The following is a 14,683-nucleotide window of genomic DNA, read 5'->3' as shown; positions in this document are numbered from 1 at the left end:
GCCTATCCAAAAGCATCTTTAATGCCACTACATATCCACCACCACCCCCAGCAGTGTGTTTTTTTGCACCCACCACTCTCTGTGTAAAAAAAACTTGCATCGCACATCTCTTTTGAAATTTGCCCCTGTCACCTGAGTCTTCTAGTCTTTGACATTTCCATATTCGATCAGACTCCTGATAGCCTGGGGTAGTTTACCAAATACACTGTAGGTGTGTATATCTCCAGGTTTTGCGGTGGAAATGCCCCAGGGTTGGATCTTCTTGGCTGTAGAGACTGTTCATGGGTGGAGCCAGCTATTTATGATCAGATAAACCCAGGGCTTCACCAATCCACAACAAATAAAGTGCCCGTTGGGAGAATGTACCCAGGTGTACGTCTGCCATTGGAAGATCCAGTTCCACAAAGAGTTTGATGGAGAGAATATTGAGATAATGTTTCCATTTGTTTGAGGATTCAGAACTAAGGACCACATATACATATAAGGGAAAGAGCCACAGTCAATCCAGCATTTTCTTATAACTCAAACCCCTGCCTGACCCGTTGAGTTACTCCAGCACTTTGTGTCTTTCTTTGTAAACAAACATCTGAAGTTCCTTGTTTCTACACCTTGTTCAGTGCTTCTCTCAAGAGGCTGAGATCATAGGCCAGTGGCCACAGACCAAAAGGGACATTGGGGCTGGGAGAATGAATGTTGGCAGGCACTGTGGAAACCAGTCATTGATCGATTGGGAGATTTGGAAGTGACATTCGGAAATATTTCTAAATGATGAGACTATGGGTAGATTAGAATTTTCGTCTACAATGCCCATTGTTACTGACAAACTGTGAATCTTAAATTTGAAATTGATGGTCTTTTATCAATAAGAGATAAAATGGGAGAAGGGCAGTGGTGTGTATGTGGAGTTTGATCATAGCTCAGGACTGGGCTTTGGACTTTTCTTTGTAAATGGCGCCAATATATGGCAACTCTGCATATGTGGGTTGTGCAAAAAGTTTCACTGTGCGGTACATAGGTGACAATACAGAACCATTGAACCATTGAGCTAAGGCCTCTTTGAAAAATAAAATAGTTTTGAGAAGTTAAGTTCTTGTACCTATTCCCATGTTCCTTATTATTTTAGGGGGTGATAACAGCCCCAAGCTGTAGATCCCTACAGTGGAATACTATTGAACAGAGTTAAAAGATGGTAGTGATAGGTAAAAATATATGAGTGAATCTGCTTAGAAACAACAGGAGAGGTTCTAGTTTCAATGGCAAACTAGACACAATAATGATATGCTTAGGTTGAAGAGGATTGGCATCTTGCCCTAATTTGATTTGAGCTGGCACAGTGGTCAAATTTGTCCTCACCATTCTTGAGTTAGAAGGGCAAACATTTCTTCTTAATCATTCTGAGTATTTCACTAATCATTATTTTTGCTCTGTCATGGAGTCTTAGTATCATACAGTGTGGAAACAGGCCCTTCAGCCCAACTTGGCCATGCTGACCAACATGCCCCATCTACACTAAACCCACCTGTCTACGTTTGGCCCATATCCCTTTAAACCGATCCTATCCATGTACCTGTTTAAATGTTTCTTAAACATTGTGATAGTGCCTGCCTCAACAACCTCCTCCGGTACCTTGTTCCTTACACCCACTGCCCTTTGTGTAAAAAAGTTGGTGCTCAGGTTCCTATTAAATCTCCCCCCTCCCCTCACCTTAAACCAATGTCCTCTGGTTCTCAATTTTCCGACTTTGAGTCATAAAGTTCAACCTTTTGTGGAATGTGTTTGAAGATCATATGGAACTTTTATGTTTCATCTAGCACACCTAAATCCCCTTCCTGTCGATGTTTGTTTAACAATGTATTATTTCCAGTTATTGGCGATATTACTTCCTGTGATTGGACACTGCTTCTTCCTGAGAGTCAGGCTTTGACAGTTTACGTTGGCAGTAGAACTGATGATTTAAATTATTGTTCCAAACGCAGTGCCAGGTAGTTGTCCATCACAATATATGATCTGCAGTTTATTTAATAATTAAAATTTTTTTTTTACTAAAGTGATGCAGATGGCAGAGAAGTAAAATAAATTTTGTAAACTTTCAATACCCAATAAATCAGCTCTAATTGTTTCAGTACGGCATATCTCAAAAAATACCAGCTATCCTTGTTATAATATTCTGCACTCATTAAATGCACTTGGACACATCTGTTACAATTAAGTAAATATACAGCAGTGCACAATTTTACAATTTGGCTCAATAGCTTTATCAGCTACTTGATTTAGGTCAAAGGCTTTATAGAAAGCTACTCCTACACAGAGTTGTGAAGGCTACATAGGATCCCAAGAACATTAGTGCCATGTTCTGTTTCAAAGGTAGCTGGAAAGCAGACCAGGTTAGGAAATACACTTACACCATATCCCTACCCAGGCCTACAGTCAAGAAATAAAAAGTCCTATTGTTAATTACCAGTCTATTCGACGTTCTGCCTGGAATCTAAGCTACTAAATTCTAAATAACTAACCAGTCTTTTATGGCAATGTGAAGTTTACTTTATTAAGTTTAGTTTACTCTTTTGTTTACTCTATTCCTTAAACCCACATTTGCCCATCAGGCAGAGTTTTTCCTTTACCTGATGGACAAATGTTTGAAGTGGCCAACAATTATTTTCAAGGAAACTCATTGTTGTTTTAAAACACCCCCCTTTTGTCTCACAATCCTCATTTTCTTTGCCAACCTTTCTTCAATCATTCCTCTCGTCCATTTCAACATACCCTTAAAGATAGACACAAAATGCTGGAGTAACTCAGGTTGCATCTCTGGAGAAAAGGAACAGGTGCCGTTTTGGGTAGAAACCCTTCTTCAGACCGTGAGTTTGGGTAGAAACCCATCTTCAGACTGAGAGGGAAACTAGAAGTATGGAAAGATGAGGAAGAATCACAATCAGTGAGGGGACCAGTGAGAGAGGGTGTTGCAGAACTTCCATCAGAGAGAGAAGGAGAACTTCTTAAAAGTAGGCATCTCTTGAGGAGGTTTTGCAGTGGAGTTTACTCGTTTCTTTCACCTGCCACTTTTAATCTTCATGAATCTTCATTGAATCTTCATTTTCTCTCAATTAAATAGCCAAATCGCTGGATGATTCTCTATGACTTCCATTTGATTGCTGATCCTTAGACAGGGACATTAGTTTTATTTATTTCTCTCCACAGCTGCTGCCTGACCAGCTGACGTTTCTGTTTTGTGTTTCAGATTTCCAAGAAGCTCAGCAGTTTGCACTGTGCCACGGTTGTGCCACAAGGGGTGGAGGCACAGTGGCAGAGTTGCTGTCTTACAATGCCAGGGACTCGGGTTCGATCCTGGCTACGTGTTGTCTATATGGAGTTTGTACGTTCTCCCTGTGATCACGTGGGTTTTCTCCAGGTGCTTCTGTTTCCTCCCACACTCCAAAAACATACAGATTTGTACGTTAATTGGCTTCTGTAAAATTTCCCCAGTGTGTAGGATAGAACTAGTGTACGGGTGATTGCTGGTCAGCACTGACTTGGTGGGCCGAAGGACCCATTTCCACGCTGTATCTCTAAACTAAACTCAAGTTTCAAACTCTTTTTGAGTATAAACTAACACATCACAACCTGTGCATGTAGATTCCTAGATAAAATAGTAATACTACATATAGTTAAGCATAGGAAACAGATGCTGTAAATACCGATATAAATTTGAAGATTCACTCTGCACACTTACTTTTAACACCAGAGTAGTCACAATAGAACAATTGTGTGGATTAATTCCCATTAAAGAAAAATGCAGCTAAATGATGGGAAACAATCAAGACTGCAGCACATTGGGAATTGAGTAACAGTTCTGAGGGGGTAAAGAATGTTTGGTAAATTGGTAACAGTGTGGGAGTGATCTAATGAAGCACAGAATATCCCTTTAGAATTTCCTTCTTTTTTCTGATATCTTCAAAAGCAAGGGGGGTTAATGATAATATGAAGGGGTTTACAGTTGTCACAGTACGTGTTGTGCCGACAGTGGGCAGATATGTTAGATTATATGACAGTCAGTCCAATGGAAGGCGGTATAATGTACAATGATGGACAAGAAATAAATGCTCAATCCATCATCATGTCAATGTAACCTGGAGTACAAAGCAACGTTTTTAGCTTCAATAATTTATGACTGATAATCTGGATTAATATATAATTTGCTATTCAGTTTACAGCATGAAAACAGCCCCTTCAGCCCACTGAGTCTGTGCCCACTGAACTATGGCCTCAGAGCACTCCATCGGTCTGACTACTCTTCAGCATAGATATCCTTGTTGTCTAGGCAGAAAAGGTCATTAGGACTCTGCTACATAGCCAAACTAAAGCAACCATTCAGATGCACTGGAATTATAATTATTTTCTTTGAGTATTTATCAAAATCCATCTTCGAGTCTGACTCGGGTTCAATAGATTTTTGTGTGGATTAATTCCAGATTAAGGGTCTCGACCCGAAACGTCACCCATTCCTTCTCTCCAGAGATGCTGCCTGTCCAGCTGAGTTACTCCAGCTTTTTGTGTCTATCTTCAGTTTAAACCAGCATCTGCAGTTCCTTCTTACACATTCCAGATTAATAACCCTTTATGCAAAAAAATGTGAATGTGCTCCAGAATTCTAAAATTACATCCCTCTTTCCAGACAAGAGGAAATAATCTTTCACTGTTTACTCTGATAAAACGTTTTATAATTTTACACCACTTCTCATACTCTTTATTCCTCAATGCTGCAGAAACAATTCTACTAATTCAATTTCTAACTATATTATGACATTTCAGATTCCAGATTCAGGAACAACCTTCTCCACTGATATCAGACTACTGAATGGCCATCTCATAAGATATGGCTCTAGTTCTGATTTCCCAACTTACCCCATTACTTAAACATTATTTTATCTGCAGTTTCTCTGCAGTTGTAACACTATCATGTGGTAATACTATATTCTGCACTCTGGTATTTTTTTCTGTGCACTACCTGTATACAGCTTGATATTAGTCACAGTAGTATGATTTGATAGTGGTAATATTTGACTGGATAGCACGGAAACAAGGCTTTTCACTTTACCTCAGTACACTTGGCAAAAATAAACCAACATTATGAGAAGGGTTTTGACCCAAAACATCACCCATTCCTTCTCTCCAGAGATGCTGCCTGTCCCGCTGAGTTACTCCAACATTTTGTGAATATCGATAGCAAGCTTTCAGATATTCTGTAAAATTAGTTTTTCCACCCTCACTGAAGCTCCAATACCTTTCCAGAATAATTTAATTATTGTCAAGCCAGGCTTGCGGAAATACACCACCAATTCCTTGTTTTTATATCTCAAGCTTGAAATCAGAGTTCCATTTGTTCCTTTTACGACTTTCCTAATTTTAGGAAACTGGATATACGGAGCAATAAATCTCCCTACTCCTCTATTCCACTGGATTTTTATTGTTTAAGATGTGCTCCACCCTTTTGCACAAGTGGCTATACTTAATGAAAAAAAGGGCAAATTTAAGAACAATGTTAGCAATCTGTTTAAATAAACATTCTTCTCTCGGTTCAGAGTGTTTTTGTGGATGCCTCTCATGTCATCTTCACCATGTGACCTAAAAGGGTTAAGTCTGTGACTCGTATTAGAAATGCCTTATTAAATTCTGCACTTTAAAAATCCATGGTCTACTGAGCACATTATATTCTATTTGTTTTCTAGACTAGTTTAAAGGGTTTAGTGGGTTCTGTTTCACATCTTTTGCCTGGAAGCCAAGCCAGCATTGGAGTTAAGGCATCTGCAGCTCTTTAATGTCCCAGAGAGCACAGCACGCATGACTAACATAGTGTAAATAAACACAGCTGAGCCAGGCAGAAATTGGAAGGTTTTCTCATTAGAAAAATAAAATAAACAGATGCGGTTAAGCACTCTGTCTAAAGTGTTTGTCCAAAGAATGGAGATCTCTCAGAAGTTGGAGCACAAAGGTGACAGGGCCAAGTCTCGTGTAAAAGGAATGGAATCTGTACGGTCCTTTTAACTAATAGTCCTTAGGGGAAGCCTGTTGATTTTAACCTTAAAGGAGTGTTATGTCTTGGGATTTTGGTAGCTTTTCTTTTGGTTCTTCAATAACAAACTTGGGACAGTGGTTTTGTGTTTCACAAGAAGCAGAATTTATTGAAGTTGCCCATTGCTGCTGCTGGGCCAAGAAATACCTAATCCAGCCAATCTGGTTCAAATGGAGCTGTTTTTATAACACAATGGAAACCATGGGGCTCTGTATGAAACACAAGGTATTCAACAAACATTGATCTCCTGATCGCTGAACCCCTCTTGCAAACTTCCATGGCATCCTTTTACTGATCCTTGTTCGTACTAACTACAGATTCAAGCAAGATGTTACAATGCTTTAAATCTTAACTCTTGTGGGAGTACTAAAAAGGAGAATTGTAGTGTTGCAAAGGCTCTATCGAGAAATCTTGCGATTCTGTCGGGAAGCACATTTTAGTGGATTATACCCATCTAGTTTTTTCTTCGTTAGATTCCAGCCTCATCCCTGGGTGAAAAAAAAATTCCTCAGATCCCCTCTAAAGCTCTTGTTCCTCAGCTTAAACCCATGGCATTTGATCTAAGGTATCTCTGCAATGAGGATATAACGTTTCTTACCATCTACCCTATCTATGCGTCTCGTAGTTTAGTTTTGTATACAGTAAAACCATGTTATAATAGACCATAGGTGGGGGGAATAATTTCCATTATTGCTGATTGTCCACTCTAACCGAGTATGGTGTAATTAATGTATTAGTAGCAGATACAAACAACTGCGGTTGCTGGTTAATACACAAAAGGACACAAAGTGCTGGAGTAACTCAGCAGGTCAGGCAACATCTCTGGAGAACATGGATAGGCGATGTTTCGGGTCGAGACCCTACTTCAGATTCTCGGTCCAGAACTGGGGCTGGAATCCAGGCAAGTGGGCGGTTCTGGTGGCCGGGGGGGGGGGGGGGGGGGGGAGAGGTAGGGTCAGTGGAGTAAATGGTCGCAGTCTGTAGGTGCAAGTAAGGGTAGTCGGTGGTGGTGGCAGAATGTCTGGCCTGGAAACAGCGCGAGATGGGGCAGCATGGGGACAGCCAGGGCTGCAAGTGGCTGGGGAGACCATGCAAGTTGGGGGGGGGGGGGGGCGTGCAAGTTGGGGAGACCATGCAAGTTGGGGGGGGCGTGCAAGTTGGGGGGCTGTGCAAGTTGGGGAGGCAGCACCTCCAGCTATCAGCAGGTCCGCTGCTATAACCAAAATCCATTATAATGAGGTCCTTTAAAATGTACATTTTATCAGAGTACTCTACCCCATCCACCCTCCCTCTGCCCCCCCACCAGCCTCCTCTGCTCCAAGTGACACAAACCAAGCCTATTCAATCCCTTCTCATAATCAAAATGTCTATCCCATGTAATATTATGGTGAACCTCCTCTGCACCCTCCCCAATGTAAGTAGGTTCTTCCAGGAGACTGCAAGTGGTAGAAGGTTTGGGAATGAAGGGTCTAAAAAGAGGTGTTGACCATGGTTTGGGTTGGAACCAATGACAGAGAGTCTTGATAGAGGCTCAAGGAACTCCAGATGCTGGAATCTTGAGTAAAACATAAAGTGCTGGAGTAACTCAGCGGGTCATGCATCATCTCCTGAGGACGTAGTGACGTTTTGGGTTGAGACCCTTCTTCAGACTCATATCATCAGAGTTTTGATGATGATACATACAGAGGCTCTGTCCACTGCGCCACCCTGACATCCTTTCAAACCTGTGTCATCTAAAGCCAAAACCTATCCCAAAACGGCACAATGTCCTCCAGAGATGCTGCCTGACCAGCTGAGTTACCGAAGCATTTTGCTTTTTTTGTTGTAAACTAGCATCTGCAGTTCCTTGTATCTCCACTGAAGAAGTTGAAAGTGATATAAATAATTAAAACAGATGGCAGAAATAAATTTCGTTTAGTTTAGAGAAACAGGCTACACCGACCAACATCGACTCCACACCGATCACCTGTACACATGTTCTATTCTGCACACTAGGGGCAATTTACAGAAGCCAATTAACCTATAAACCTGCACAACTTTGGATTGTGGGGAAAACCGTAGCACCCAGAGAAAACCCACGCGGTCACAGGGAGAATGTACAAATTCTACATAGAGTGCACCCATAGACAGGATCGAACCCGGGTCTCTGGCGCCAATAGGCAGCAACTCTACCGCCGCGCCACTGTGCCACCCATCGTGGCACAACTGCAGCACAGTGCAAAGTGTTGCACCACTACACCGCATTTAAAATGGAAAGAATAACAAATTGATTTTAAAATACATTGCAGTGAAATAAGCAAGGATTTGAACAAATTTTTTTTAACTGAAGTTTGACTACACCGCAGCTGTGGCCGGCATAAAGCTCAGGGGCCAGATGTGATTTGTGTCCAGCAGGTCAGTTTAATGAACGAACAAAGGACCCGGGGGCGAGCAAGAAGTCAGATGCACCTGCATCTGACCTTCAGTGCTTAACATACCTCCATGTTGCACAACACTATTCTCATTGCAGAACATGCTAACGCTCACTTTATAGCTATCCAGCAGTTCTCTAGCGACCCGCTCGCTAGTCTTCAATGCCATCCGGATTGCTGCCTTGTTATATTCCTTATTGCTCAAGAGCTGACTAAATATTCACTTCTGTGCCGTGAATTCCCTCTGTAGATTTCAAACAATTTTTTTACTTCCCTCTTCCTGAGAGAATGTAGCCAAAGACTTCAGGAAATTGTCCGAAACATTTTCTTAAAGTGGCAACGTGCATCATTGCATTCAATTGACATTATTTATAGCACAATGGATTCTTATTAGTTTCCCCTTGAACTTATAAACGCACCGGCTGCACTAAATTTAAAGAGAGTGTTGGTCCTGAGGATTATCCTGGAATTTGGTCAGAGCTGTATTGCTGGACAGACTGAGTTCTGAAAACGCATGATCCTCAGAAGGAAATCCAACTTCCCCCAAAGTACTGTAGCCTAGAGAGTTAATGTAATAGTGGTCACAGCCTATATCCGTTCACATCCACTTAGATCCCTCAAAGTACTTCCTATGCCAGACTCCTGCTGTTCTTGTCTCCTGACCCAGGACAATATCCCAACTAAAGGCTTCCCCACCACTCCCAGCTCCTCCAGTTATTAATTTACAGTCAGCAGCGGAACTATTCCAGGGAATGGTGTGCGGATGCAGTCATGATGTCACCAATCCCTTATTCTCATTGCAACTTCTGTACAGTATAATTCTCCTGTTCCCCTTCTTTTTCAGAAGCTATTTTACATGATCCAATAGAGAATTGCTCATCAAACAACGTGAAATAGACCTACTGACACCACTTCCTTTTTGCCAAACATATTGCAGAAAATTCCTGTCTGGGGAATGACCGGATTGCTGTAAAGTTTGATTTCCCTTACAGCATTGTTAATAACATAATGGCTTTTCATATTGAAATAATAACTCCCGTGTCAAGAGATCAATTTTTCTGTAACAATAAAAAGGTGCTCTTAATGTTTTCAGCTGCAAAGCTGCCGTAAACCTATGTTTTGATTAAAAGCAGGGAATTAAACAAAGTTGAGAGTTTACAACCAGTGCCAGGATCAAGTATTCCCAGATCAGGGATGGTTGCAGGGCAGTAAAAGGAGTTTTTGATCTCATTTGACTGCACGAGCTCTGAATCCAGAACTTAGAGCTATTATAGATAGCGTCCGAGAAACATAATGGCCGAATGGCAGAAACATGATGGCCTATTTCACAAGCAGATTCTTAGGTCAGTTGTTTAGTGTAGTTTAGAGATACAGCATGGAAACAGGTCCTTTGGCTCACTGAGTCCTCGCTGTCTTCACTAGTTCTATGTTATCCCACCTTTTCATCCACTCCCTGCACAGTTTTGGCAATTTTACCAATTTACCTGCAGACCCACACATCTTTGGGATGTGGGAGGAAACCGGAGCTCCAGAAGAAAACCCATGCATGAGCATGCAAACTCCACACAGACAGCATCCAAAGTCAGGATCGAACCTGGGTCTCTGGCGCTGCAAGGCTATAGTTCTACCTGCTGCATCACCGTGCAGTTTTCTTAGAATACAGCACGGAGCACTTCTTTCAGCCCAAAATGTCCAGTCCAAGCAGGATGCCAGGCTAAACTAACCTCTGCCACTATGTCCTGCCTATCCGAAGTTCTTTTAAATGCCACTATGGTATCTGCCTCCACCACACCTGGCAGCATGTTCTAGGCACCCACCACTCTCTGTGTAAAACTAATTTGCCCTGCACATCTTCTAAATTTTACCCCTCTCACCTTATCTTCAAGTTCTTTCCATCATAGTGAACTCATAAAGCATTGACTGACTGCCTTATGGTAGACACCTGGTGCTTGGAATGGACCATCATGAGTCATGTTATCAGTCGGAGAAAACTAAATCCAATGCTGCAGCAATAATCCTGCTGAGGATCTGTGGATTCTCTGCATGCTTTGATTGGCACTAATGAACTTCCAAGGGATTCCTTAACTTGGTATTAGGTTGTTCATTTGAATATCTGAGGAAATTGATGTCCTGTTTAAGTTGGACACAGAGAAATATAAACACTGCATGGTGTATGTATTCCATGCACCACAACGTCCAATTTCTCTCATTGCATATTTGATTAAGAAATGCATTGGGGGATTATGAGAAAAATAACTCAAATATTGTTCAGAGAACGGTGGTCTTTTAGAAATGCTACAAGGGAAAACAATTAGTTCAGGGCCTCGTGATGGAAGAGTAGTTACAGAAGTTCTTGTGGAATCTTTCCAAAGGTGATGGACCCACAGCATATGAAGAAGATACATCAACTTTGGAATGAAACACTCTGTGGGTTTGCCAACAAAGTCCTCGGAGGGTGATGGTCAAGTCGTGGTTGGGGCTTGATGTGGGAAGGGATTGTGAAAGATGGGATCTATAGGCAAAGCCACCACATGCCCCTCCATCACAGAAGATCTGGGATCAGTGCACGCTCAATGGGCCAAACTTTGTAACATATGACAATAAAACACTCTTGATTCTCTTGACCCTTGGCTTACCACAATCACAGCAAGAATGCATTTCTTTAGTTTTAACCAAATGTTGGGAAAAACAGGACAGGTGTGCAACATGTTTCATCTATCTACCTTGTATTTTGCTGTTGTGCTTTTTCCACTTTCACTGTCTCCTTATCATGCTTTTCCCAGTCTTTAGCACCTACCTCAACATCGAATTCATGCTGCACTGTTAAAGTTATATTCTCAGAAAGGCTACTTTTCGATGAGAAGGCAAAATCACCTGATGGATGTTCCAGATTGAAGAACAGCATCATCCCAATGATTATTGTGCAACACCTCTTTCAGGAAAACATTATCTGATCATTTGTCTTACTGTTATTGGCAAAAATTGTCACAACCATTCCTATTTGCTTCATCGGCTTTGATGTACCTGGGTAATTCTTGTGTATATAAAAAGCATTACACAGAGCAAAGTTTTTATTTGTTTCCTCTTTGCTTGTTCTTTCACTGTTAGCACCTTTTCATTCACATTTTCTTTATCTCTGCCACCTCTGAATCTCTAAGAATTGTAGTGAGCAAATAATGAAGTAAGGAAGGGTCCTTCCACTCTCTCCCCCCCCCCCCTCACCCCCACTCCACCCCATCCTCTTCCACCTAAGTCTCTCCCTCTGGCTTTACATTTCACTCCTGTTTTGACCTTATTGGATACCCTTTTGTCTCCTTTTCATTGCCAGTCTTTGTCACTTACTTCTCCGATTTGTCAAACAATCTCACCATCACCTATATCCACTTTATCCCACCACCAGACTCAGGAACAACATTTTCTCTTGTGTTATCAGACTTCTGAACGCTCTTCCATAGCTAGGGTACTGTCCAAATCACCTCTACCCCATTGTGGACATTGGACTATGTGGAACTGTTGCGCTACAATGCTGAGAACTATATTCTGCACTCTGCATCTTCCCCTTTGCTCTATCTATTGTACTTGAGTTTGAAGTGATTGTATTTATGCAGTGCGTTATCTGCTCTGACTGGATAGCATGTAAAGCAAAGCTTTTCATTGGATCTCGGTAAATGTAACAATAATAACAAAATGTAACCTCCTCCAACCCCATCTATTGCATCCGCTGCTCCAGATGTCAACTTATTTGCATCGGCGAAACCAAGTGCAGGCTCGGCGATCGCTTCGCTCAACACCTGCGCTCGGTCCGTGTTGGCCAAACTGGTCTCCCGGTGGCCGAGCACTTCAACTCCCCCTCCCACTCCCAGTCTGACCTTCCTGTCATGGGCCTCCTCCATTGCCATAGTGAGGCCCACTGGCAATTGGAGGAACAGCTCCTCATATTTCGCCTGGGCAGCTTGCAGCCCAGTGGTATGAACATCGACTTCTCCAACTTTAGATGGTTCCTCTGTCCCTCTCTTCCCCTCCTCCTTCCCAGATCTCCCTCTATCTTCCTGTCTCCACCTATATCCTTCCTTTGTCCCGCCCCCCTGACATCAGTCTGAAGAAGGGTCTCGACCCGAAACATCACCCATTCCTTCTCTCCTGAGATGCTGCCTGACCTGCTGAGTTACTCCAGCATTTTGTGAATAAGTAACAATAATAATCATCAACCTCTCTTTTCCAGTCTGAAGAAGGGCTCCAACTGGAAACATCGCCTGTCCATTCCCTCCACAGATGCTACGTGACCTGCTTTATCCACCAGCACTTTGTGTTTTGCTTTGTAAAGTAAGGATTTGTGTTTATCATATTCTTTTCACAAAATCAAAAAAATGTTATGAATGATATAATAGTTAATCAAAGCATTTAAAGTATATCCCAGAGGTAACAAGGCGAATAAGGAGGTAGATATTGAATAACATGGGGTAGAAAAGATTTAGACGGATATGGACGTAACACAGGCAAATGGGACTCGTTTTTGATGGGACATTTTGGTCAGCATGGACAAGATGGGCCGAAGGGTCTGTTTCCTTGTTGTGTGGTTCTATGACTCTATAACTGTCAAACCTTGGCACAAAGACACAAGTTTGATTTCTATGACCTTCTCTGCCCAATGAGTTTAGTGAAAGATAGTGTAATAACCATATACATCATATGTTAACCCAATCATTCCTGGGATCATTCTCGTAAACTTCCTCTGGACCCTCTCCAATGCCAGCACATCCTTCCTCAGATATGGGGGTCTAAAATTGCTCCAAATGTGGTCTGATCAGTGCCTTATTAAGCCTCAGCATTACACCCCACTTTTTGTATTCTAGCCCTCTCGAAATAATTGCTAGCGTTGCATTCACCTTCCACACTATCGATTCAACTTGGTAATCCTGCACCAGTTCTCCCAAGTCCCTTTGCACCTCTGATATCTGATAGTCTATGCCTTTATTCCTACGACCAAAATGCATGACATCACACTTTGCTACTGTATTCCATCTGCCACTTCTCAGCCCCCTCTCCCAACCTGTCCAAGTCCTTCTGCAGAGTGCCTGCTTTCTCTACACTACCTGCCCCTCCACCTATCTTCATATTATCTGCAAAATCGAAGGGGACATAGAAGCATAGAAACATAGAAATATAGAAAATAGGTGCAGGAGTAGGCCATTCGGCCCTTCGTGCCTGCACCGCCATTCAATATGATCACAACTGATCATCCAAAATCAGTACCCTGTTACTGCTTTTCCCCATATCCCTTGATTCCGTTAGTCCTAAGAGCTGTATCTAACTCTCTCTTGAATACATCTGTGGGATACAATGGGACATTTGTGATATCCTCCATGACCCTTTGAAATGCTTTCAATCTACACGCACCTTGATGCATGGCCAACACAAACAACACATCTCTACACCAGTCTGGGTTCTGCTTCACAAACCTACTTTCCCATATGGTCCAGATGAACATTAAAAACTTTACAATGAGCTGATGAAAACACAAGAACTCGTGCTAGAATGTTAATGCTATTTTAAAAGGGAGTCTTCAAGCACCTGATTTTTTTATTTTCTCCACATATGGCGATGGGAGGCCCATTATTCTGGATGCTCGGTTTTTTACCATTATAATTCCTTGCTAAAAAGTAGTCGCCTTCTGAATTACAAAGATTCAGTCTTAGGGGGCAAAATAAGTTAAACGCACAGGCCAACACAATGTTAATTTGCAATGGTTTCTACTTAAGTGCAAAGGCATTGTCACAGTCAATTGACTTAATGTTACCTTCGTCCTCAAGGGGTTAATTAGAGCCTCTGTGTACCACATAAAAGGGGCTTTTACTATTCACTTGGTAAATAAATACACACACACATTCTTTATCCTCTGAGGGGTTTAGAGTGAAGCTCCTACCTTTCCATATCGTGTGGCATATGTCCCCGTGAGTAAAGAATGGAAAACAATGATGGTCTCGTCCAAATCCCACACAAATACCCGCTGCAAAGAAAAGAACCAAAAAAAGAGGTTAGCCCGGGCAATCACTAAATATTGTTGAAACAAAGAACTGCAGATGCAGGTTTATTACCAAAGATAGACACAAGGTGCTGTGGTAACTCAGCGGGTCAGGCAGCATCTCTGGAGAAAAAGGATGGGTGACTTTTCGGGTCCGGGACCCTTCTTCATGTATTAAAT

At 42.0% G+C, this 14,683-nt stretch overlaps 1 protein-coding gene across 1 annotated transcript in view; it reads right to left on the bottom strand.

Moving 5' to 3' along the window:
- LOC144604640 (protein phosphatase EYA2-like) overlaps window positions 1–14,683 on the bottom strand; it is a 135,227-nt gene that overhangs the window by 61,601 nt on the left and 58,943 nt on the right. The window contains exon 9 of the mRNA XM_078419275.1: window positions 14,405–14,488. Coding sequence (XP_078275401.1) covers window positions 14,405–14,488 — 84 coding nt within the window. The remainder of the gene's footprint in view (window positions 1–14,404; window positions 14,489–14,683) is intronic.

This window comes from Rhinoraja longicauda, chromosome 22 (genome assembly GCF_053455715.1).
Source record: "Rhinoraja longicauda isolate Sanriku21f chromosome 22, sRhiLon1.1, whole genome shotgun sequence".
NCBI lineage: Eukaryota > Metazoa > Chordata > Chondrichthyes > Rajiformes > Arhynchobatidae > Rhinoraja > Rhinoraja longicauda.
Note: the sequence above shows the minus strand (reverse complement) of the source record. Positions and strands in the feature narration are given on the sequence as shown.